A 25,080-nucleotide genomic window follows, 5' to 3' on the forward strand; every position below is an offset into this window, starting at 1 on the left:
CTTTCTCATACTGAGCATGATGTTCACCATCGACATGACAAGACTCAAAAATCTGTTGGCATGTTTTAGTGGCTTTTTATAACAATAAGCATTGGTACAACTGCAATTTGCTCTCTCAATAATTCCCTCCATGGTATTACAGGAAATTAGGGGTCTTAAGTCTGTTTCATAGAACTTAGGGGCAGGTTAAGGGCTTGTTAGAGAGAACATTTTAAAAGTTGAACTTTAGGGGGCTGGATTTTTGGGGAAGGGTCATGTTGTTCTAACACTTCTGTTTGTGAAGCGTGAGGGGGTTATTTATCTGCATGTTAAATTGATGATCTGTTTACTGCTAAGCGTTTCTAACTGAGCATGTGTCATCTGTATGGACAAATTATAGAAGTGTTGATGCAATTCAGTTAAGTCTTTTTCTGTTTTAATGAGTGCAGTGTAAAAATCTTATTAAAATTTCACAGGCATCAAATTATAACAGTAGTACAGTTGGCTATAGTTGTCTTTGATAAATGCAATTTTACTCAGTTTTCTTCCATAAATGAATTGAATTCATACAGTTAAAGTTGTCTTTGGTAATTAGATTGTGAATAATGTCATTATATCCTTGTACATGTAGAATACTGCTGGCCTAGATGATTTTGAGAGGCAAAAAACCCTTGGAACAGGATCGTTCGGGAGAGTTATGATGGTGAAACATAAATCCACAGAACAGTATTATGCTATGAAGATACTGGACAAACAGAAGGTTGGTATAACTTATAATGGGGTTGTTTTGGTACAAAGATCTGAAAACTGTCCTAAAGTGTGTTGCACTTACTGTGCTCCTTTAAATCACACTTGGATATACTGGTGGTAGTTTAAATGCCTGACTTCCTTTTTTAGCCAACTGATTCAGTTGTTGGGATTGCATAGAATTCTTATTATGACCAGTAATAAATTTATGAGAGGCTAAAGAGGCTCTAGGTACTGTTAAAGGCATATATAAAATGTTATCGGTTGAATTCTTTGAATACTTTTGTATGTTGGCCTATGTATCCTTTGCAAAAGCATAATGTACCGCTGCCGTTTATTTAAATAAATAAATATGCTTTTGCAGGGTAGCTCAAAATTCTGGAAGACGCTTTGGATCAGAAATTCTCAAAATTTTTATTTATGAACCATAATTTAACATATAGTTTGCGTGGATAATTTCTTTTCCATTTTTGATCCCATGAGGCATTACTTCTAGTGTGCATAATTATGTCAGAATCCTGTTGCCTCTCTAGTAACTGCAGCGATAGAAGGGCTGTCTGTCTCTCAGAACAGCTGTCACACAACAGACATTTTCTGTGTTGAAAACTGAAGCGCTGTAGTCTGGTTCTGTACTGTTACTCCAGCCTGGTTTGTTTTTTTTAACATCTTAGGATTCTTAGATTAAGTAAGTTTTGACATTTGGTAAAGTTTAAATTTTAAATGAAATAAAATTCCAGAATACCAAGAAATATTTTAAAGGAATTTATCGTTACAGTTAGTTTTTAATAATTTTGACGGGATTTTTCACAAGTACATTATTTAGTTTAGTAGATTCTGAAGTCTGCAGTATAAGTGCTCTTATTACTTTATAAGGCACTAGGCATAACTCTTACTGCTGTTTGACAAAAATAACGTTAAGAAAATATTAACCTGGCAAAGAGAACTTTAATCAGCAGCCGACAGAATGGAAGTCGGCATTGCCTCAATGTGGGCTCTTGCACTTAAGCAATTACATTCCTTAGTAATTTTATATAATGGAACTATGGCAGTGACATAATCAAACTTTTCCCAGAGTTGCAGTTCCAGTATTCTTTATGTGTGATTTGGGGTCCTGGACCTTGAATAAAGCGTCATTTCATCAAAGACTGCTTTATACTGGTCAGACAAGAAGAAACTAAAGTAAACTTGGCTTTTAGTGTCAATTCTAGCTTATTATTTTACTTGGAAAAGCCCATTTTTTGCAACTTAAGCCTTCTCCTATAACAATAGTTTCTAACTTTTATTTTAAAAAAATTCAAATTCAATAAAAAAGACATTTCAGCATAGTACAACTGAAAGACAGCCCAGACCATTTTCACCCATGTGGAAATTTAGCCCGTTGTTACCTGAGCATGGCTGGTGCCATCCTGTGGGAAGCGTGTGATGAGCATCCCACTGTTGCACAGAGAGCCCATCGTCAAAGTTCAGATTTTTAACTTTTTTTTTCCTCAAACCCATTTTCATTAATGTCTTGAGTCCTTGACATTGGAGCAATTTAGGAAATTACCTCTTACTTCAAAAAGCTGCCACAAAGATAGTCCGAGGGCTTACAGCAAAAGAAAAAAAAAAAAAGTTAAACTCGTTGCTACCTCTTAGTCTAAATTAAACTTGAAAGCTATAACTATAAAATTATCTCGTAGAAGCAAAGTTCACGTTTTTCACGATTGCAGTGCACTTGCAGTAAGAGATTCACAGGATTAAAGGTGTTTGCAGCCAGGCGTCAGTCTTCTACTAGTAAATTAGATGGTTTTGTCTATAATCAGACAAATGAAATGTTCCTTTTTAAAATTCATGGGGTTTTTTAACTCGACAGTATATATAATTATAAATCTCTGTATTCTCTGAGAAATATATTAGCATCGTATCAGTAACTCGTATTAATTGATCAAAAAATAGGAGATATCTTAGGGAGAATGCTTTTCTGTCAGTTTGTGTGTTACAGAAAACATACAGATGTCTGCAGTTAGACACTGTGCAGGTTGCCTCTAATTTTTCATTTACATTTTACTTGGAACAAGAGAAAGCATATTGTGTGTCCCTTGGTTAGCCACTTCTGTGCTTGGTTCGTCAGGATATGAAAAAAAAAATGTAATAGGAGTTGATGTAGCCAGTAGTCTTGTGTGTAGGGTTATTATTCCTTTGTTTGTCTGCCTTGACTGAGAAAGGCTGTGACATGCCATTGCTGGGCTGGTTTCATTATGTAATTGCTTTTGGAAGGAAAACGCTGCTCACAAAAGTTCAGACTCAAACAAGCTGTTGGAGAATGTGCCACTGCCAGGTGTCACTTGATCTGTGAGGAGAGGTCACAGGACATGCCCTGAGCCCGAGCTTAAACTTGAGCAAAGCTGTGCCAATCCGAGGCTTCAGTCTGATATTACCAAGTGTACAAAGCAACTTCAGCCTGTGGTGCTGCTGCCAGCACCTGCCAGCATCTCGCAGCCTGAGATGCAGGACTGGTGGTAAAGTCGTGTCTGGCGTTGCAGCTGAACGCTTCACCCATCAAACCAAATCCTCAGCTCGCTGGCTTCGGTGGCCAAGGCAATTCCTGTACCTTGGCTTGTTAGGGGTGATGGGGACCCTTCCCACAAGTGAGCTGATTTCAGCAAAATTTTTATTTGATCCCTAAAGATCTGTGATTCAAAAGAGATTTAATATTTTTAACTCGCTATTTCATTTGTGTGACATTTATTTCAAAACTAGTGGGTTTCTATAGGTACTACCTTTTGCATCTGGAAGTTAAATTTAAACACAGTTTCAGTCAGAGTTGGAATGTTGTGCTTACCTGTTACTTACAGCAGTTAGATTTGATTTCTGAACATGTAAAAACAGAGTTGTTTTTATTGCTCTTGTACATTTTCTCCTTGTTTTCTATGGGGAAAAACCAGTAATTTTACTTCGAACGTGTAAAAGCAGACTTGCTTTTATCGCTCTTGTACATTTTCTCCTTATTTTCTATGGGGAAAAACCAGTAATTTTACTTGGAAATCGTGCCATTCTCAAAACGAGATAGAGACGAATGGTAGAGTGGGGATTAAGGAAAATGGAAATAGTCCATTATGCAGTGTTGGGGTTTAGCACAAGCAAACCAATTGTTAATTACTGAGAGAAAGAGTAATGATCAGAAATCTGCCACTTGCTGCCTTGTTGGGAGCTTAATGTTATAATGAATGCCAAGGAGGTAGCTTTGATTTATTTATTTTTTAATACTTTTGCCAAGCAGAAGAGCAAAAGTCATTGAAAGGCCTGGCAGAACTAACTGTTGCTTATAAGAATGGAAATTTTGAATTTATATTCTCCTCTGTCTCCTCAGTAGTGTGTGAGCTATCTAAAATAAGTCAGTTTACTCTTGCTTACACATAACAAAATTCATAATTAAATGCGTCTGACACAATTTCTTGCCATTCTGAGCGAAGGGCCCAAAGATCAAGTGGTTTTTGTAGAACTATCATCTTGCTGCAGAACTATCTGCATTACATACTCAAGCAATTCTTAAGAAAATGTAGAGAGGTTTTCCTTGCTGATTCTATACTCAGCACGTAGCAAGAAACACTGTTTCTGGAGTTATCTGCAAACTGTATTGCATGAGTGGTATTCTTTAAAATATTGTTAGACTTTTTAATCCTTTCTCAGCACTGTTATTGTACTAGTAATGCATAAAGTTTTTCGTTACCTGCCAAGTAGTAAGTTTGCTTTGAACTTAGCGGCAACTATAAAATGTCCTACTTGAACTAGAGATGGTGTTTCCTCTCCCAGGTCGTCAAACTGAAGCAAATAGAACACACACTGAACGAGAAGAGAATATTGCAAGCGGTGAACTTTCCTTTCCTTGTAAAACTGGAGTATTCTTTTAAGGTAATCATTATTTTGCAAGGAGTTGCTTGGGTTTCAGGGAAGTGTATGCTCCAACTTCAGATGTTAAAGTATTTTACTTTAACAGTGTAGTTGTTTCAGTATTTTTGTTTTCAAAGATGCTTCACTCAGCACTGTTGCCAGGTCTTGAGCAGGAGTTCTGCACTTGTGTGACCTTCAGGTCACTTGAACTCGTTGGTTACCTTTAGTCAAATTTACTTCAAAATAGAGTTCTTGCGATACAGGACGCTCCTTTTGTCACGAGTGTCTGCACTTCTGAGAATTTCTCTGTGTGTTGCTTTGTATTTGTCACTGGATTGCTACAATTTTTTGTTTTCGTTCTCTAGTGAAATATACTGTGTGTAGGAATTACAGAGACCACAGCATGCCTCATGTGTAGTCATGTGTGTTTATTTGCTTTCTTAGGACAATTCTAATTTATACATGGTAATGGAGTATGTTCCTGGTGGTGAAATGTTTTCACATCTAAGAAGAATCGGAAGGTTCAGGTAAGAGTATTAATGATATTCGTTTTAAAAGGCTTATGTTGCTAATATAGGAAGAGGGTTTTGTAGAATTTGTTAGTATTGAAGAAAAACATTTCAGAAGGGGTAAGTGCATTTAATGTACCACTCTTTCTAGACAGGCAATGAAAAGCTTGTAATTATTTTTTTATTTTTCAGACAGTTAATGCAGGTATTCATGATCTGTGCATAACAGAATTTTAGAATTCCTATGCATATTGTCACTGAAATTTAAGAAGGCTTCTAAAAGTAAAATTTGAAGTCTAAGCACTGTATTTCAGGATATGTTCACCTTGATTTGCCATGTGTATTTCATCTGCAAGACTTTAATTTAGGGAATGAATATATCAATTCTAAAGTTTGTGTAGTTTGCTTTTGTTTTTCTTGTTACGCAGTTAAAGAACCAGTTTAAAGATACTTAATTTGTCTGTCCCTGGCAGTTACATGCGTGTTTCAGTTTCTCGGCACAGCATTGGGGTACTTAATATTCTTTTAATTCTTCACAGTGAACCACATGCACGGTTTTATGCAGCTCAGATAGTGCTAACATTTGAGTACCTCCATTCATTAGACCTCATCTACAGAGATCTAAAGCCTGAAAATCTTTTAATTGATCAGCAAGGATACATCCAGGTATGATATTCTTCATATATTGAGGGAGTAGAGTCTTGTCTTACAGGGTAGGGTCAGGTAATTCTGGCAAATGGGGTTGCAATGAATGGTCTAAAGCTGGTTGGCATGTGAGCATGTATTCAGGGAGCAGTAAGGTGCCCTGCTGCTTAGTAATGGTTAAAAGCGTGACATTGTACTTCTCTGACTAAAATTAAGTGTGCGCAGTGGAGCTGTCTGCAGTTGAGCATGTTGTCATGGGTTCCCTTGGGGTCTGTGGTGAGAAGTAGGTGATGATGTGGCTCTGTTCATCTGACCTATTTTACACAGCTACCCTAGAACAAGACAAAAAGTGCCCAAAAATGTCTGTTTCTCTGCATTCTCTGTATAAGTACTTTATCATACCCAGCTTAGATGTCCATATTGACCCTGTAGTCCTTAATTTCAGTCAGATGAATCCCACCTTCAGAGCGTCCTGACCTTCTCAGTGCGCCTGGAGTAAGAGCTGAGTTGAGATCAGATCAGAATTGCAGTGCTGCAAAGGACGACTTTGGTTTTATAGCAGCCTCTCATGGCACCTCCTCATCTTCCTTTTAGCTCTTAACGTTTGTCATCTAAATGGCAAACGGGCAGGTGGTGTGCAGCAACAAGCACTCTGCGATGTTTGCAGTCCTTAAACTATAGAAGCTTTTCTTTCCTCGTGGTGTCACCCTTTGCCATAGTAGAATCCAGCAGGAAAATACATTATAAAAATGTGTGAGAGAAGTGGAAAGGATTTATCTGTTGTTTATAACTGTAAAGTAATTTTGCATCAAGAGTAAAATGACATGTAGGGAGAAGAGAAATCCAAGTTCTATTAATGTGGTTGGGGAACAGCATTAACGTAAAGCCGTGAACGGCTCACTCCGGAATTGGCGACTCTCTGTAGGCAACAGTAGGTTTTTCTGATGGCGGGCTGAGCCCAGCAGTCACTTTTCCCAGGTGTGCTTGGTTCACTTCTGCTTCTGAACAGAGGGGGGAAGGTTTATGTTCATATGTTGATCCTGCAGCTCCAACTAAATTTGGATTTTTGACTCTTAAAGCCATTGCTCTTTGACCCTTGTGTGCAGTGTATTCCTCTTACACAGACTGCATGTTCACAAACACACAAATGATTCTTTGCGGACTGAAGCAGGTCTATCTAGTCAGCACGTTACCCTCTCTGTTCAGTTCCAGCTGTGATTGCTGCTGTTTCTACCAAAAATGAAGCAGAGGCTCCACTGATAGTTTGGAGTTTGCCTTGTTTGATTGTGACACTAGTGTGTCAGAAACAGCAGCATGGGTTATGGTATAATCATCATTGTGGTATGGTGTGTTTTCTCAGGGAATAGGTTGAAAATGATACCGAGGAGAAAAACAGATTCCCAAACTAGGATAGACTTGAAAACTTGAAACGAATCCCAGAATTTCGCATGTAACTCCCTGGCTTTCCTATGTGTTCCACAATACGGTCCAGAAAAAAATCAGAGAGAAAGAAAATCGCTCTGCATACAGAGTTCTCAAAACTTGCTGCAGAAGCACGACAAGTGGAATGAAGAACTTAAAATGGCCAGGAACTTCCCATTTGTGAATATAGTTTCTGCTGCATTCCCCCCAGTCTTCAAATAAACGAGCTTGACTCTGGTGATGTTTTCGAAGACACTCAGAATCAGAAGTTACTGGAAGATCTCTTTTATGCTGTCTTATTCCCACACTAATTTTACATATAACCTTTATACACTTAGGCAATAAAATTCTAAATTTACAAGACTGGTGAATATCTTGACCCTTTTTGTGATTCATTTATTCATTAACTAAAGGAAAAGATAAATATCTTGTTCATATCCACGTTCTTTAAACTTTCAGCGGTATAAACAGTCTGATGTGAAAAGTATAAGAAACATTATTAGTGTAATTGCAGCACATGTGGAAGTTCAGTGAGCTGTAGTTCCCACTGGTTTTTTTTTAATAGAAGCTTGTGTTGGGGAAAATATGTGTTTTGTGTTATTTATTAGTGTTGTCACGAAAAAAACCTATCTGGCTGAATTAGAACCTTCAGAAGAACTGACTGCCAAAGGTACATCTGACTATATGATACTACATGATTTGAGAAACAATTTTTTCTTACAGATACAGCTTTCAAAAATATTTCAGAATTACTTAATTTTAACTTTGACTGTAAGTGCACTTCTACAAATAATTTATTTCTTTTGGTGACAGGTCACGGACTTCGGCTTTGCAAAAAGAGTAAAAGGAAGAACTTGGACGTTATGTGGCACTCCAGAATACCTGGCACCTGAAATAATTCTCAGCAAGGTACTTTGTCTTGGTTTTCAGCCATGTTAAAGCCATGTTATCAACTCTGAGGGATAAACAATTGTAGAGTACTTTCAAAAATCAAATCTTGACTGGTCAGCTCTTTAAGAAATACACAAAATGCAGTTGTTGCATTGTAAATATTTTTTTAATATATTAAAACTTTCTTCAGAGCAGGGATTTTCACAGAACTGTACAGAACTTTGAGCATATACTTGCCATGTGACTTGTGAGGGGAAAAGGATTTTAAAACATCTAGGTTTTGGTTATTTAATTAGCATCCTTACTGGAACAGCAGATCTGAATGATTAAATTTGGAAGTGTTAACGGACAAGAACAGGCACTCCAAAGGTAACGAGAACTGGGTGCTGGATGATTCAGTAGTCATTGAATAACTAGTTACAGAGTGTTTCGGGATTAAGGCACTTTACATTAAATCAGACATGACAAACCACTGGGTTTAGACATAAAATACATGCAGGCTAAGCTTGCCATGGACCAGTTTGTGTCTAGTACTTGCAGTAAGTGTTTGAACATAAAAGAAATATTATTTACAATAGCGCTGTTCAACTGTAGCCTTCATATTCTGCAAAGGAAAAATGCCCTCATAGTTTATGGAACTGCTCATGATATAAACAATCATAATGCAGAATGTTAAATTATGCACTTAATGTCTGGTTTGATTAAATATCCTTTGCGGGTCTTTAAAAGTAAACCAAAAATTTGGGAAGGAAGTGTTTGTTATTTGCAGCTTTTTTTTACCCCTGTGCAGCTAAAGTAGATGCTCATGTGCAGTAGATTTTTCGGGAAAGACTCTGAGTCTTAGCCCTGAGCTTTGTAAAAGATCACAGAGGACATGTACAAAATTGATGGGATCGGTGGGGTTTCTTTTTAAATATTAAATAGGACTTACCGATGATCTTATGTTCAGGCTTTACAGATCAGATCATGAATGGCTCTATAACAGCTAATTAACAAAACTTTTAAGCTCTTGTAACTAGTTCACTAAGTATGAAAACAAATACTCTGAAATGCGGATAATCAAGCAAAAAGACAATCTAGGAAGCATTGTTACATTTAACCCAATTTCCCAAAGTTTGAAAGAAGTTTCATTCCTTCTGTAACAAGATTACTTTTCCTTTAAATAAATAAATTGTGCCCATGTCTGACACTTAGGGAGTGTAAAGTCATCCCTGAAACTGAGCACGGAAATGTGTGCGGGAGCTTTCACTTCCATCCCCATCTCACTGTCCTCCCTGCATTAGGCTTTAAGCGTGTTGCTGTTGGAATCTGTGCGCTCCACTTCGGTTGGAACTAGGTTGTAAGTTCCGGATTAAACAAGCAACAATGCATTTGCTTTCTTTGTATTCCGTAGATATATACTGAAAACCTTAAACTGTTTCTAGAACTGGTGCTAATGGTGGTATTTCTCCTGTTATCCAGGGTTACAACAAGGCCGTGGACTGGTGGGCGTTAGGAGTGTTAATCTATGAAATGGCAGCTGGATATCCCCCATTCTTTGCAGATCAGCCCATTCAGATTTATGAGAAGATTGTGTCTGGCAAGGTGAGGGAAGAGCTCTTGTATTTTCACAAACGCGGTTGTTTCTTCGCAAAATTTGTTTTTCATGTGGAGTAGATAGGGAATTTACTGGCTGTGAGACAGTGATTTGGAAAGAATGTGGGAAAAGTTAGTAACATACACTTCTTAAGTACAAAAAATTTGTTCCATGACTTCAAATTTAAAATGCAAGTTACTAAATTTACAGAGATTGTGGTATTATATGCTTCTAGGCTTGGATAAAAATGATCCAGTCACCATGAACAACTATTTATACTTAATTGGCCTAGCTATTTTCTTTCCTAGGAATATTTCTGCGGCTTTTGAGAAGCTCTAAAGAGCTTCCGGAATTCAGAGTCGCTTTCTTCACTTCTGCAGTCTTGTAGTTCAAGGCATGTCTAATGTTCTGGTTGACTTTTGTTGCTATATAAAATTTTTAAAAAGCATTCCCAACTTTTTTCTTTTATTTTTAATTAGTATCTCGTAGTGTGCCAGAGAGCACAAAAATGTGATCATTCTGTTATTTCTCCTGCCAGCCAGCGTTGTCTCTTCATGTTTCCTTGTGCTCCCTTGGTTTGTAGAGTTCTTCTCTTCCATGTCCCTGTATAAAGATATGCTGTGCTGCATCTTACGTATTTCCAAAATTAAGTGCCTCCCTAGGCCCTGTGGTACACTGCAGTGACATTGATTCCTGTCTAGGACCTTCCTTAAATAAAAAAGTTGGTTGCTCTTTAAAAGGTTCTAGTACTGTAACCCCTCACTTATCTCAACAAATATATGTGAATTCATTTATGAAGATATCTTTTTTAGAAAAGTTTCATTTCTAAACTAAAAAAACTTGGGTGTTATTTTCAGTTTTATCTAATTTGCTCTATGTTTATACTGTTGATCATCTACTGTTTTTTGACTGAGTCCAGGGATGGATGGTTACAGGAACAGCACTGGACTTGAACTCTGGAAAATGTAGCATCCAGTTCTCAGCTAGCGGTGTGTTTCCTTTAAAACCTTGGGTTTTTCCTTTAATCTACCTCATGCATCTAGTTCTCTGCTTTGTAGCTGCCTAAGTATTATATTCATTAAAACTTACAGATTTCTCATGTACGACAATATATCTGTACTGACGTGTAAACTGAAGCACTTGTCGATTATCGGACCTCTTGATTTTGTAATGTTTGTTTTCGTGTGAAATAATTCCATGCTCTGCGTTTGCGTCATAACTGATCAACTGAATTCAGGATGTATCAAGTGCTGATAGTGCGGGCATGACAAATACAAACTTCTGCCTGTCCTTTTTCCCTTTTTTCTCTCTGCCATCTCCAGTGGTATCAGAAGATCTTTTGCTAGTTCAACACTATATAATTACGGCCCGTGAATCATCTTCGTGTATTTCTTAGCCAGGTTTGAGTGAATTGTAGTGGCAAGTCACTTGTGTGCTATCTTCAAATAGTGCTGGATTACTCATGTAAGACTTTTAGATGTTGGTCTATTTAGTTATCAGAAACAGATTACAATACAGCATGAAACTCCAGGTTGAATTTTCATATATGATTGCTGAATGTTCAGTTATTTAGAGCTTATCTTTATACTTATATGCTGCATATATGCTATACTGTACTGTATCTCCTGTGTGTCTGTGTATTAATATAGTGCATATATTGCATATATTGCATATATATTGCATATAGTGCATATAGTTGAGAATGCCTTGAGGTGATGTTGTGTTGGTGAAACACCAAGTTAAATTTATTACATTAAATTAATATTTTTTCCCCAACTCAGTCAGATCTAGAAACTTTCAGTTCAAAAAATAGTAGATGGTCATGGTAGTGCTATCGATGAAGTATATGTGAGGCAGAAATATCTGTGCAAAAATAATCATTTCTCTTTTTGTGCATTCCTACTTGATTTGGTTTTAGAGGAAGAGTAGAAAATGGCCCCAGTGTTTCCTTTTGTGTGAACGTTGTTTTACTTCATGAAGGAAGAATCAAATTTGTCAACTGGTTTTTAATGTTGTGGATCTATAATTTTAGGTAAGGTTCCCATCACACTTCAGTTCAGACCTAAAGGATCTTCTAAGAAATTTACTCCAGGTAGATTTGACCAAACGATATGGAAATCTCAAGAATGGTGTAAATGACATAAAGAATCACAAGTGGTTTGCCACTACAGATTGGATTGCCATTTATCAGAGGAAGGTAAGTCAAATTTCCAATTATTTTGTGTATTTTTTTGCTTTCCTAAATCTATCACTTTCAATGAAAACTGAGAAAAGGTGAAAGTAGTTTAATCTTTAACACTATGAAGCATATATATTGATGGAATGATGTTTGTTTCTTGTTCGTATTTCATCCTGGATCACTGCATACATTCATGTTCTCTTAATGTGTGTTGTGCCTTAGTCTGTTTCTGGAATATCTCAGGATGAGCAATCTCCTGCCTCTCCCACTTTTTATTTAACTCCTGCTATAGTGGCATCTCTGAGTACTCCTCCACAGCAGAGAGGAATCTGTTTTCCTTTCCAGCTAGTTCTTAGCAGTCAGACTGTGCTTCAGTGTGAAGTCAGTAAATAAATAGGTAATTAAATAAATGTGGATAAATCTTTTTTTTCTGTTGAACTGTGCTGCCTCCTTCCTGCTCCTGCTTCATCTGTGATTAGGGGAGGATCAGCTGTAGGGTCTGCTCAGTCTTCAGTCTTCTGAGCAGTTCTTGTTTTCTGACACAGTGCTTAAGCTGGCTGCAGTTCCCTGAGCTGCAGCAGTGGAACAGCCTGCTGAATATGTTTTTCCGGCATTTTTAGAATGGTTTTCTAGACCTGCCTGACCAACATGACTTGTAACGTGATTTTTTTAGAAAGTCCATCCCCACCCTGCACTCTGAACTTCAGACCTGTGTAAGAGGAAAGCAGCCGAGACAAGTGGGAGCAGTTGGTTAGAGGGGAGCGGTGGTGGCTGCCCGGAGGAACGAGGCAGAGCAGGGGGAGGACGCTGCCGAGGGGGGCTGAGGGTGGAGATGCTTCAATCTAGGTCTGTCTTCGCTAGCTCCAAAGCTCCCTCTCCCCTTGACGGTAGAGGCAAAGTTAAATATCTGTGGCTTAGCGAATTACTAGATTCCTAATAAATTATTTGTTTTGTTAAATGCAACCTCTGAATTCTTAGTTTTTTAATAGACAACGGTAAAAGACAAAATTAATGTTGTTGGTGGTGTCCCAAAAGACTCAAGTGGAGAAGTGTATAAAGGTTAGGGTTAAGTAATAATACCTGAAGGAGTTGATTTACATTGTTGAAATGGTAACAGTCTTGACTATAGAGACATGGGCTCCTGGCTGTAACAACAGGATTTTAAAGACTGAACCTAAATACTAACAATAGTTTATAAAAAGAAACTAGTTGTTTGACTGCACAAACTGACAGTACAGTTGTTGTAGTATTCACTAATGTATTAATTGCTTGAAGACAGGGTGTAATTAACATATCCACTGGTTTTTTTGTATTAAATATAGATGTTTTTAAGAAAAGACTCCCCGTTACAGAATTGCAATTATCTGTTATTTGCTTTCTTAATGCCTGTTTACAAGGCAAATTTATTTGCACTGAGTTTCATGCACTGCTGTGCTGTTTGGGGACACCCGGGCCCCATAATATTACATCAAATGTTTTAATATTGTGCTAAATATTCTTAGCAATACTAGTGTACTGCTGTAGAGAACTGCTTTCACAGAAACAATAAGTGTTCTACATTGTGAACTAGTGGTACAATCAGAATTGCTATTACTAGTTTTCAAGGCTTGTGAAAAGTGATGCTGAAAAAGTGTGAAGCTTTTAATTATAGGGAATAAATACTGTAATATTAAAAGTCTGAAACAACAGCCTAGATTGTAATATAATTGAAGCAGACGTGGAAATACAGCAAGAAACGTTGGGTTTATACCAGCTTTTCACAGCAGCTGTTACCACAGCATTTATTTTCCTGGATAAACACGGTGTTCCTTGGCAGCTACTATAATGTGAATATAATGTTATGCTACAGTCATAAGTGAACCAGTCAATTACTTAATATTTCGGATAAGATCAAGTCTTGTTTTCTTTGTGTGCTTGCCTAGTTGTTTTATTAAAATATTACCTGATAATATGGTTGGACTTAGGGCCAAACAGGTATTTCTACTACAAACCAGTTATGTCCTGCAATCTCTTCTTAGTGACTTCCTCAGTGAGGGTAATAGGAAGAAATCTGAGGAGTCTAATTTGAATGTGTTCTTAAATTCCAGCAGTAAATGAGATATTTCTTGTGCTCTGAGCTTTATTGTAGGAGAGTAATTGAAAATCGGTTTGAGAAGACACAGGCAGAATTCAGATACTGGTGAACGTGTGGCTTTGTAGGCTGAGCGTGTGTGCGGGCTGTATGTTCTGTCAGGATAAACCACCTGAACACACGTATGGCTTTAGGAACAAAAAGAGACACACATGGGAATTGCAGTCCAGTCTGTAAATGAAGAAAGCTAGTGATATTTCCTGAGGGTGTATAGTGTTATTGCTAAAGTCAGCCGAGTTTAATTTGTATTAGTCTGTGCTGTACTTCTTTAATTCCCTGATTTACACACACCCACCCCTGCCACCACCAGCGATCTCCCCCGGGCGCTGAGCACGTCGGGGTTGCAGGCAGAGCACCTTGGCACAGGCAGAGAGATACTTGTCTGATTACTCTGCTATAATTTTGCCTGTCATAAAGGTGGAAAACCTGGGTAACTGTCAAATGAGAGAGGAACACAGCACTGATAATGGTGCCTCGCGCTGCAGTTTGTCCTAGACCTGTTGCCTTTCCTGGCTCTTCCTTGCTCACTCCCTCACCATAATTGCCTCCGATCAGCCCCAGACCCCGCCTGTTCCCTCTTCAAGCATGCAGCTGATTCTAAAATTTCAGTTATTCTACAAAGTAATTATGCTTAATTTTGGCCTTGGAGATGTATTTTGTTTGCAGCCACGCCACAGAGCTGGGGAGCTGAACAGAGTAGGGTCTCTCCTGTGAGAACTTTGTTTTGAAGTGGAAGTCTCTTTTTATTGATGTTTGTCAGTGAGATAGGAGTCTTTTTTAACTTACATTCATACATCTAGGCCTGCACCTTCTTAGACTGATTTTTTTTTTTTATGTGCTACAACTTTAAGCTGTAATATGTGGTTTCTTGGCAGGATTTGAGAAGTAATGGGAATGCTGTGCTCATTATCAGGATGTTAAATGTAAGGATATTGTATTAATAACGTTCGATGTGCTTTCTTCTTGTGTTTTTTTTTCCCCAAATACAGGTAGAAGCTCCGTTCATACCAAAGTGCAGGGGCCCTGGAGATACCAGCAACTTTGATGACTATGAAGAAGAAGATATTCGTGCGTCTCTAACAGAAAAATGTGCAAAAGAATTTGCTGATTTTTAGTAGGAGTAAGAGGACAAGATGACATCAGGGCTCACATTGGGATCTTTGCACTCTGTTAACAGATGAGGTGGAGCTGAGACCATCATATGTCAAACAGTTACCTAGTTACTTCATTCCACAAAGCTGACTGAGGTCTTTATTGCCATCTTCCATGTGTGCGGTTTGCACCAACCCTTCTAACTAGGCACAATTAAGCAAGCACTGTTTGTGCAGTAACACAGAATAATAGACCACTTTCCTACTTAACTTTGGTTTCTGTCGTTCTTTGTTTCTGTGTATTGTTCATTTCCCCCCTTTAAAATGAAGTAGTTTTTTACCCAAGAATGCTCCATTTTATTTTGAATAATGTATTATTTGTGTGAGTGAAATGGAAGGTGTTGCGGCTAGTGTGATTTAGACTGAAGTGAAAGATAAATGTTGCTTCTAGTCTGTGCCAGCCAATAATTCTTGTCTGTCTTGTGTCTGATGCTACGATTTATAATATTTTTTTAGTAGCTCAGACTAAACCTAGCCAACATTTTTAGCATTTTTGAAGGTAGTATTTATCGCCATATAAATGTCTGCTAAATTAACTTAAAAACATTTCTTCCTGGAGACTGACCAAAATTCAGTAGAATCAATTGGATGGCTTAAGTAGGGGACAGTAGCTAGACCCCGTGCCTTGGTTTTCTACATCCCTGCGGTTTTCGTCACTGCCTCCTTCCTGTGTGTTTCCCACCGAGGCAGCAGGTAAATTGCCGTAACCAGACTGTACCATGGGAAGCTTACAGTCTCTGAGGAGGAGGAGTTCCACCTGGTCTGGATTTTGGACCATATTTAACCAAGTCAACTTACCAACATTTCAGTTGGCAGGTATGAAACGGCTTTTTTAAGAACACGAACCCTAAACTCTTAGCGGAAGTTTTGGTCAGTATTGTAGAGAATAAGATTCATTTTGATTCACTTTTTTTTTTCTTTCTTTCTTTTAAAAAAAAGCGCCAGTGTTTGGGCTCCCGAAGTATTCCTTGTTTTAAGCCTTTTTTTGGTTAAAAAAGGCATCCATTAAACTAAAACCCACCACACCACAAAAAGCAAAATGCGCTCTGCCATTAGCTGTGAAAATCAGATGGTTTAGCAAATGCAAAATAATGTTCTAGATGCATTGCTGGATGAACACGGTTATTTTTCGTTAGCTGTTAAGAGGTTATTGCCAAGTTTTTATTCTGGTATACTATATTAGTAAACTGAGGATGGAGTACTGCTACAATCATTTTCTTTTTAACTACAGCACTTCATTCATGAAGAAAAGAGACAAAGTTAAAAAACTGCAACAGCTGGGTGTATTTTAGTTGCGTTGTGTCTTCATTTCTAACCTACTTTCTTTCAATCCAACAGAATGTATGGTCACACAGGTATAAGTATTTGGGTTTAATTACGTTTTGTGTACTCTCACCAACTGACTTAAAGATACTGCTACCATGTGCTAGCTTTGGGCACTTTCACACGTTCATTTCAATGTTAATAATCAGTGGCTCAGCACTTTTTTGGGGGTTGCTTTTAAACTTATTCATAGTAGTTTTATTTGTACACTTGGTTCTGGCTGTCTCAGTGACCTGTCTTAAAACAGCACATCTAAACAGTTTAAACGAGACTCATATTTTATGATAAATTGACATGCATACAAGGATGAATTGTTTTTAAAGCAACATGAGCTATATTGATCCATAGCCATCGTATTCGTTTGAATGCCGGTGCGGAGAAACCGCTGGCGTTCCTTCCTTTTAATCTGTATGACGCTCCTTTAGGAAAAGCCTTTGTAGACATTTTACAGAAGAGTCTGACACGTACCACCCGGCATTCGGTGTGGTTGGGCCGTTGAGCATTTTTGCACAACGTCATTAGGAGGCTGACACTGAATGCGGTCTTTGTCCACCCAGATTTACATATGTGCAAGAAAAGTATGAGATACTTTACTGTAGCGAATTTTATGTAACAAAAGATATATCGTCACATTAATAAATTTAAAGAAATCCTTTGTATGAAAATGTTAAAATCTTTTGTATTTCATTTAGACCAAGGACACGCTGCTGTATGCTAGCTGTATGCGATAAATTCTACAGTAACTTTGTTGTCGTTTATGAACTTTAAAAGATTTTAATAAATGTTGGAGATCACAATTTGATTCTGTTATGATTTTAATTTTTAATCATTACATTTATAATTATAGTAAGCTTCAGAGATTTTTCTGTTTTGTAAAATACTGTAATCATTCATCTTGCGTGTACAATAAGACAAAAGTCTAGGAAATTGGTTCTGACATGTCGTGTCTGATATCCAGATTAAATTCTACATGGGCATAAGTGGAAAAGTCATCTTAATGCCATGATATTATGCTATTTATTAATTTTATGAAAATCCTGTTAGAAAGTGAAACACTTTTCCAATATGGCATAATAGACTTCAGTATGGAAATGAGATTCTATTTTGGAAAAGGAGGGGAACTGTGCAATTTCCAAGGCATTAGTGAGTACATTTGACAATGTGAGTATTATACAACCCTCTCATTTAAACACAGTCATAAAATATAACTACAGAATATTATGTTACCTGTATTTAATTTGAAAAATCCTTTTCACGATATGGAAAAATTGTATATCTATGACAGTAGAAGCTTGTTAATTTTACACATTTGAGGAATTAAGTGTTGAACTATATGGTATATTTTAATTGTACTCTAGTTGTATGTAACTTTCATTTCCAACATAAAGGATTGTATCTCATTAAGTAAATTGCTTTTTTATTATCTTGTCAGTTGCATTAAAACCCTTATTTTTAAATCCTTTAAAGTATTTTACTAATTTTTGCAAATAATTAGATGTTTTTAAGTGCTGCGATAGTGTGCAATATAGTAAACATTTATATACAGAAGTGCAAATTAAATTATGTACAACACTTGTGCTGCTTCTTTGTGGATCAGAACGTTGTATGATGAGAGTCGTTGCATCTCCCCACACACTGCAAACAGGGGTTTGAAAGCAGGAGGAGACGTTGCGAAACGCGCTGCACATGCTAGTTGGGACCCGTTAAGCTTTGTACTAACTAGGGTGCTCGGAGAAGATGGTGTCGGAGAACGTTAAAGGCCCTGGGAGAAGTCAGTGAGTTGGACTTAGACACGTGAAGGCAAGCAAGGTGGTCATTAGCTGCACTATCGTTTGTCTTCATATTTTCACATTCAGACTCGATGCTTTTTATTCAAGATAATTGCCTGTTTTTAAACTGTCTGCAGATCCCGCTGTACAAACTTTGTGCTGTGTCTCATTGTGCTGTGAAACAACTGATAGAAGTAAAGACTGTTCATGGTCTTGGCATTGTCTGTCTTGAGGCTTTTTCTGCAAGTGTTGTTGGGAGAGGCTCCGGCGCCTGCGCTCCGTGACGCAGCCCCTCCTCGTCCCGCTTTCCCAGCGGAGCTTCGGCCTCCTCGCTTCTGCTGCTGTATGCCTACTGACTGTGGTTTTGTGTTCTCCTTGGTTTCCCAGTACAAATCCTGTGTTACATTTTAAAGACCTTTGTACTTCTTCTAAAGCTGAGCTAAGAAACTGCAAAGAGATTGTCTTCTGCTTTCATTACAGCTCCCCTGCGAACGCAGCATGTCGGGCAGCAGATTTGAAGAAGTCATTCAAATCTGTCACTCTTCTCTTTTGCTGCGTGTAAGGAGGACTTATCCCAAATAAGAATTTGAGAATCATTCCGTAAGGAACTGGTAAAAAGATGACGCTGTTATCCAGCTGGGGTGCATGTAGCTGATCTGGATTGTAGCTGACCCCCCAGAAAAGCTGTATGACCGCCATAGCTTTACAAGTATACATCTTGCACACTTTAAAAAAATGTTTTTAATTGACAGTTGAGGAATCGACCCATTTGAGGCCTCTGACAGAAGGGATAGAATAGGAGTGTCTGGTGTTAGGCTGGGCAGTGATCACTTTCAGGAAAAGGGTTAGAGCTCCCACTAGACTCCCAGTAGTCTATTCCAAAGCCAGTAAAATGCCCTTTAGAATCCTTACAGTCTGCTTGTACATTCTTCCCTCTCTCAGAGGGTCAAGTACAAATGTTTTAGCAAAAATATATTTCTAAAAATTTCATTTATGCATCTGCTTTACATTTTAAAGGCAATGTGCGTATTATGGTGTGTGTGTGCGCATTAGCTTGTGGTCAGCAAAGCACATGAGTAAGGCCCCGTGAGAAACGTGCACGTTCCTTGTACGTGCTCAGCTGAGGAGATCTAGATTTTGACAGATTACACAGTAGCAATCTAGTATGTAGTAGCAAACGCTGCTCTTCGTGTTGAGAAGCATCCTGCCTGAGGATGAGGCATCCTTGCTACGGGCAAGAGAAAAACCACTTTGCCCAACACATGGATGTAGTTGCAGCACAGAAGCTCTTTGGGATGAAAAGGTGGTTTCTAGTTGTAAGGAGTTTGAAGATGGAGGTCGGTGATCTGTTCCCATACGTACACAGCCACAGTAACATGTTTTCCTTTGCTGGGAGGTAGGGGTCAGAGACTTCTTCCTTTGCCTTTGCTTCCGAGATGCTGTGAAAGGTTTGAAAGAACACCGAGCTGTAGATGTATTGACTCAAGGGGAGCCAAGGTCTCAACAGCCTGGCGTGTAGTGTGGTACAAACTGAGTGTGTCCAGCCAGGCAGAGTTAAAAATACCGGTGGTTAGTTCACTGAGAGAAGACTGGAGTGCTGGAAAGGCGAGATTAACTTTCTGAAATTCTTTTTCCACCCAGATAATCTGATGCAATTAAAAAGAAAAAAAAGCCCACATCTCATTTACATTTAGGGGTGTATCAGTGCTTTGGTCTACACAGCAGTGTCACAAGAACTGTCTTCTACTGGAAGTGTGAAAAGCTGAGAGGAACTGAGCAGGTAGCTTTAGTAAAATCCTCACGTACCAGAAATGAGATCGTGGTGGCAGAATCATTCTAAGGGCTCCATGATACAACGTGTGTAACGTAGTGATACAGGTTGTTAGCAGGTTAGTTCGTGTCAGGAGTGTGGTTCTCCTTCTGTAGAAGCATCTGCTCCGTGATTCAGGACAGGACCCAGGGACCTGGCTCCAGGAGGACATCACATCAAGAGAGCCGTGTCCCGTGGCCAGAGCACCCATGGCTTGCTCATTCTGGAAGAGGATTTTGTGACAGGACTGGGTCATCTGCCAGGTATGTTTCCTGCCAAAAGAGAATTACTGCAGTGAATGCTGGGGGAAAAATAACTCCCTAACGTCTCGTTAAACTAGTTCATCTTTTTGAAAGCAACACATGGAAACTGGAAATACCAACACAAATGCTTTTCTTGCTTGGGATTCGTATGACTCCAAACTGTGCTTTAGGGCATTCCTAAATATTCTGTCTGAAGTTACTAAACTGGACTTAACTCTGCAGCTACTTATTGACTAACAGAACTCAACTCTGACTTTCCTTGAATTTTATTTTTTTTTTTCTGTTCCAGATTGCTACAAAAACCTGTAAACTAAAATGAATCGCAACTCCACCTTCACCTAGTTTCTCTAACGAAATGCTCCATTGCATGGATTTGCCAGTAGATGGCACATGGATATGGTGTGGAACAGTGTGTAAGAAATGTCAGCAGCAGAGCAGAGTAAAACCAAGAGACTGGGAAAACATTTGAGAGCAATAAGGAATGAGAAATTTGAACTCTACCAGTAGTCACATAATATGCCAGCTTATATATGCAATATTAACCATAAGTATTTTTTGTTTATGTCTTATTAGATCTTGCCTTTAAATCGTTTTAGAGTTAATTATTAATACTTGCAATATTTTTCTTACTGGTTTTCATATCAGCATCAGCAAGAACAGGAGTTTTTGACAGTAATTTGGACAAAAGCATTTTTTTCATATGTATCGTTACACAAGCTGTATGAAAATCCATGATGGATAAATCCTGTTTTCATTAGAGCCTAGAATCGGGGTGTGGTGATGGTGTCTATTATAATAGCACATAATCACATTATTATGTGATTGTGCACAGTATTATGTGCACTTGAAAGTTCAGAAACACGTTGCTTTTAACAACAGATTGTCACCAAAAAAAATGAAAAATGCTTCTAAGCTGGGTCATGAAATATATAGTATTTATAGTAGAGAGATACATTTTTAGGGGATGCTGATCAAACTGTGATGTATCTCTGCTAATTACAATGTTTACAGGCAAAAACCATTTTTCAGTATTTTTCTGAATTATGTGCCCACCAGAGCAGTTGGAGAGAAAGTAAAATTAGAGCAATTGTGTTCTTGAGAGCATCTCTGATGAGAGCCTCATCAACCAATTTAGAGCTGAGCAAAGTTTTAAAAGATGAGTTTAACTGTTACAGCTTTAAGGCATAACTTTTGAAGGTCATATCAGCTCATGTTCCCAGGGAATATGTTTGGTTTTGGTTTGTATCAAAGGAGAGATTAGAGAGGGGAGACGGGGCCATCTAATGCGTGTCTGGGACACTTACCCTGCTATAACAGCAGTTCCTTTCTTGCAGTCTGGTCCTGTTTGCAACCCCTGTCTGCCAAACAACAGGCTCATCCTTTGATCTTTCGTATTTGCGCACAAATCGTTGTTGTGATTTCTTTTGGTTTCCTCATAGTTCAGTGCCTGTGAGCAGACAGAGAGCCCATAAGCCGCCCTCCGCTGGCACCAGTGACTGAGCGCTGCAGCAAACACCCTCCTCTGGGTCCGTGGTGCTTTCAGTGGGCTGAGGAGCAGCATCCTTCATGGCTGACCAATGGAAGAAAAGCCATATTCTGGTCACCCACACCTGGTGTCAGTTCTGGCAGTTATATCAGAACTACAACATGTAAAGAAGATGCCAGTATTTGCCAGGCCAGGGGTGCTTTGCGCATCTTAGAAATCTGGATGTTTCTAAAGCGGGCTGAAACTGCCTGGTACTAACTGATGCTGCCTGCCTGTTGGGTGTTTGGAGGAAAGCTTCCCTGTCCTAGAAACTCACTGAATGATCTTCCTGAACACCTGAAATATGATCATTCCCCAAAATGGCTGTGGTTAGCAAGGGGACGCCCTTCAAGAGCTCACCACCGTCCAGCTGTGCGGGCCCAGAATGTTCCTTTAGAAGAGAACCATGAAAGAACAGACTGGTACAGCTGGGCTCCTAATACCGAGGTGGGTTTGTGACTAAGCCTCTGCTCCTCTTCTTTACTGCATGTATACACAGTCCTTTATCTTACCGGCCTTGGCTTTTAAAAAACCTCTTGTTGGGGAGGTGATGTGAGAATGTTACAAAACTCTTTTTAAGGGGAATCCAGGACACCCCAGCAAGTCTGTGTAGGATTGACCAGAAAGCTTCATGGGCAGGTGTGGAGAGAGCTCTTAATCTCCCCACACTGGAAAACGGGGGAGAGCTCAGCACAACTGCATGGGAACGATTTGATTGCTGCTGTCAGGTGGCTACTGAGGAAACCAGACATTCGTCATCTGTTGTAAAAGTAATGCACGTTAGGACTGTAGAAACAGAGGATGTGTCTGGGGCTGTCCCTATAGAAAATGTTTTCCAGCTTGTGGACTAGGTGTCTGTGACGGATATTCCCTCGGTCTGGATGTGGGTCTCCTCTGTCTCTTGAAGAGGTGTTGTGTGAGAGCTCGTGGGTACGCTGGCTTCCACAGGCGTCGGTACTGGGCCCGGTCCCCAGGCCCAGTGTCCAGCCAGGGAAGTAAAAGCTCCTGCAGGAGGCTGGTGAGGTATTGGAAGTCAACTCTGCAGCCAGCACTGTCTTCTTGTTACGAAAACGGCAGCCTCACCCCTGTAAATATTGTCCGGAGAATGAGGAGGGAGAGCAGAAGTGCCCCGCGCTGAGCCCAAGGCCGCTGCCGGGAACGCTGTCTGGCCGCAGTCGGGTTCCTGCCTTCCCTGCAGCAAAAGCACCTGTGAATTGTGCTGTCACCGCCACTCACTAAATGGGTCACTGGGCCACCAAGGCATCAAAATCAGGCTTCTGATGGGTTTTTTCAGTGACAGGAAGGTTCTTCACTCCTGGGGAAGAAAAGATTGCCAGCAAAGTGGGGGAAAAAAGTAGCACTGATTTCTTAATGTAGTATTTGAAATATAGTCGAGATTTCTGCTTATGTCTTATTGACATTTCTTCTGTTTATAACTGTATTTTTCCGGTTTTGTGTGCATCGGCATGTTGTGCTTTTTCATTTGCCTCATTTCATACAACCAGAGTGCTACCTTTCAGATTTCCCATGGATTTAACAGCTATTTCACTGAGATGTCTGAGCCATATTTATATATAATATTTTTATTAGGTTGGATTCTGGTTTACAGTGTTGATGTTTCATTTGAATACTTTTATAAGCTTCTTGTTACATTATCACAAGCTAGGCAAATATGTGGCAGGTAATACTGCTTGTATGGGCAGAATGAGCTGTGTTTTATGCAATGATTTTTTATATATTTAGGAAAAGCTTTCAAATAATAAAGGTTTAAGTCTGGACAGTAGCTTTATTAAATATAAGCAAGGACCAGAATAAGAAGGAGCATGACAAAATAAGTAGGGCAGGAAATTCTCAGTGAAGTGGATATAATTCACATGCAGGAAGATTTATTTAAGCAATTCAGTCTTGGAAAGCAGAGGAAGCAAAAGCAGAAAGGTGCCACTGGCCTTGCGTGGCAGTGAGCTGCTGTACACTTTCATTTTAAGCCTGGTGTCAAGAATCATGTTATTGGAGGTTCACACGATTAGAAGGAAAAAAAAAAAAGGTTGGATAATGCTTATTGTGTAAAAAGGACCTTAGCGTACCAAAGCAAAGATTTAAGAGACTCCCCAGCAGGACAAAACAGAGTCTTTGCCATCCCGTTAATTACTGCCTCGTCCGTAACTCGCTTTGACAAAACCTTTTGCACATCTGTGAACCATCTAAGAGTGTACCCAGGTAACTGCATGGCATATAAATTGAGGCTGCCTAGCTCCTGTGCTCTGAACTAGTAATTAAACATACACTTCAACTTAACTGCCACAGAAATGAATGCCAGGTTGGGATAAGGCACTCCACCGTATTCTTGCCACAGGTTTTCTGCCTTTCCTCCTCCCTTGCTTTACACCAATGCTATCTTTGGCCTCTTGTCTAGGCTTTACGCAGAACTTCAGAGCAATGTGACAATGCTCAGTCGCGCAGAAAACCGTGGCAGGTCAGGAGGGGACTGTGAGGAAGACACAGCGTGGCTTTGGAAAGACCTTCCTGGCCAAGGCAGGAATCCAAGAGAGGAGCTTTGTTCCTGGACTCTGTCAGCAGACCGGAGTATCTTGCTGAGAACTGTCCCTCACGCCCCTGTGCGGTACCTGAGTAGGGAAGGGAGAGCGGGATGACAGGTATGATGCTGTGGCGCAAGGTAAGTGGCAAAATTCCATTCAAGCAAACTACAAAGAACGTAGACTGGACTGGAAAAAAAATTAATTGAGGAAAGACCATCTCCTGAAAGTCTCGGAAAGGTGCAACCTGGACCAGTAAGAGGGATTTCATCTCTTTCTGGGTGTAGAAGATCCTGAGGTACTTACCAGTCCCAGGCTGACTAAAATCATCAGTGCCACACCGGTGTGATGTCAGACCTCCCTACGTGTCGCGTGGAGCCAGGGGCTGTTCAGAGCAGACAGGGAAGGCAGAAGGTCCTTCTGAGACCCTGCTGTGCCTCGGGGTGCAGCTCCAGATGTCTGCTCCTGGAAAACGAGTGGACAGAGAGGAGAGGGGAGCGAACTCCAGACAAGGCAGAGCTTATTACAGAGAGAGTCTGCAGGGGCTGGAGTGATTCACGCAGGTGAGTCTGCATAAGCAAGTAAATACTAGAGAGGCAGAGGAGTCAACTGTTAAACCGAACAAGATTAGCACCGGAACAAATAGGTGCAAACTGCTTGTGGTTTTTTACAAGTTGCAGATTACAAGTTCTCGACCACGGGGAGCGTGACACGGGCTTTCAGGCTGGCGGGGAGGGGGGAGGCTCCTCACGGGCC

General features: G+C 39.5%; 1 protein-coding gene across 1 annotated transcript in view; it reads left to right on the forward strand.

Annotated features, from left to right (window-relative positions):
• LOC104272387 (cAMP-dependent protein kinase catalytic subunit beta) overlaps positions 1 to 16,052 on the forward strand; it is a 23,639-nt gene extending 7,587 nt beyond the window's left edge. Inside the window, exons 4-11 of the mRNA XM_009867367.1 lie at positions 611 to 739; positions 4,519 to 4,617; positions 5,041 to 5,123; positions 5,645 to 5,771; positions 7,986 to 8,081; positions 9,525 to 9,647; positions 11,672 to 11,836; positions 14,939 to 16,052. Coding sequence (XP_009865669.1) covers positions 611 to 739; positions 4,519 to 4,617; positions 5,041 to 5,123; positions 5,645 to 5,771; positions 7,986 to 8,081; positions 9,525 to 9,647; positions 11,672 to 11,836; positions 14,939 to 15,064 — 948 coding nt within the window. The 3' untranslated portion in view covers positions 15,065 to 16,052. The remainder of the gene's footprint in view (positions 1 to 610; positions 740 to 4,518; positions 4,618 to 5,040; positions 5,124 to 5,644; positions 5,772 to 7,985; positions 8,082 to 9,524; positions 9,648 to 11,671; positions 11,837 to 14,938) is intronic.
• Positions 16,053 to 25,080: the final 9,028 nt, after the last annotated feature.

The sequence above is a fragment of the Apaloderma vittatum genome, unplaced genomic scaffold (genome assembly GCF_000703405.1).
Source record: "Apaloderma vittatum isolate BGI_N311 unplaced genomic scaffold, ASM70340v1 scaffold3044, whole genome shotgun sequence".
Taxonomy (NCBI): domain Eukaryota; kingdom Metazoa; phylum Chordata; class Aves; order Trogoniformes; family Trogonidae; genus Apaloderma; species Apaloderma vittatum.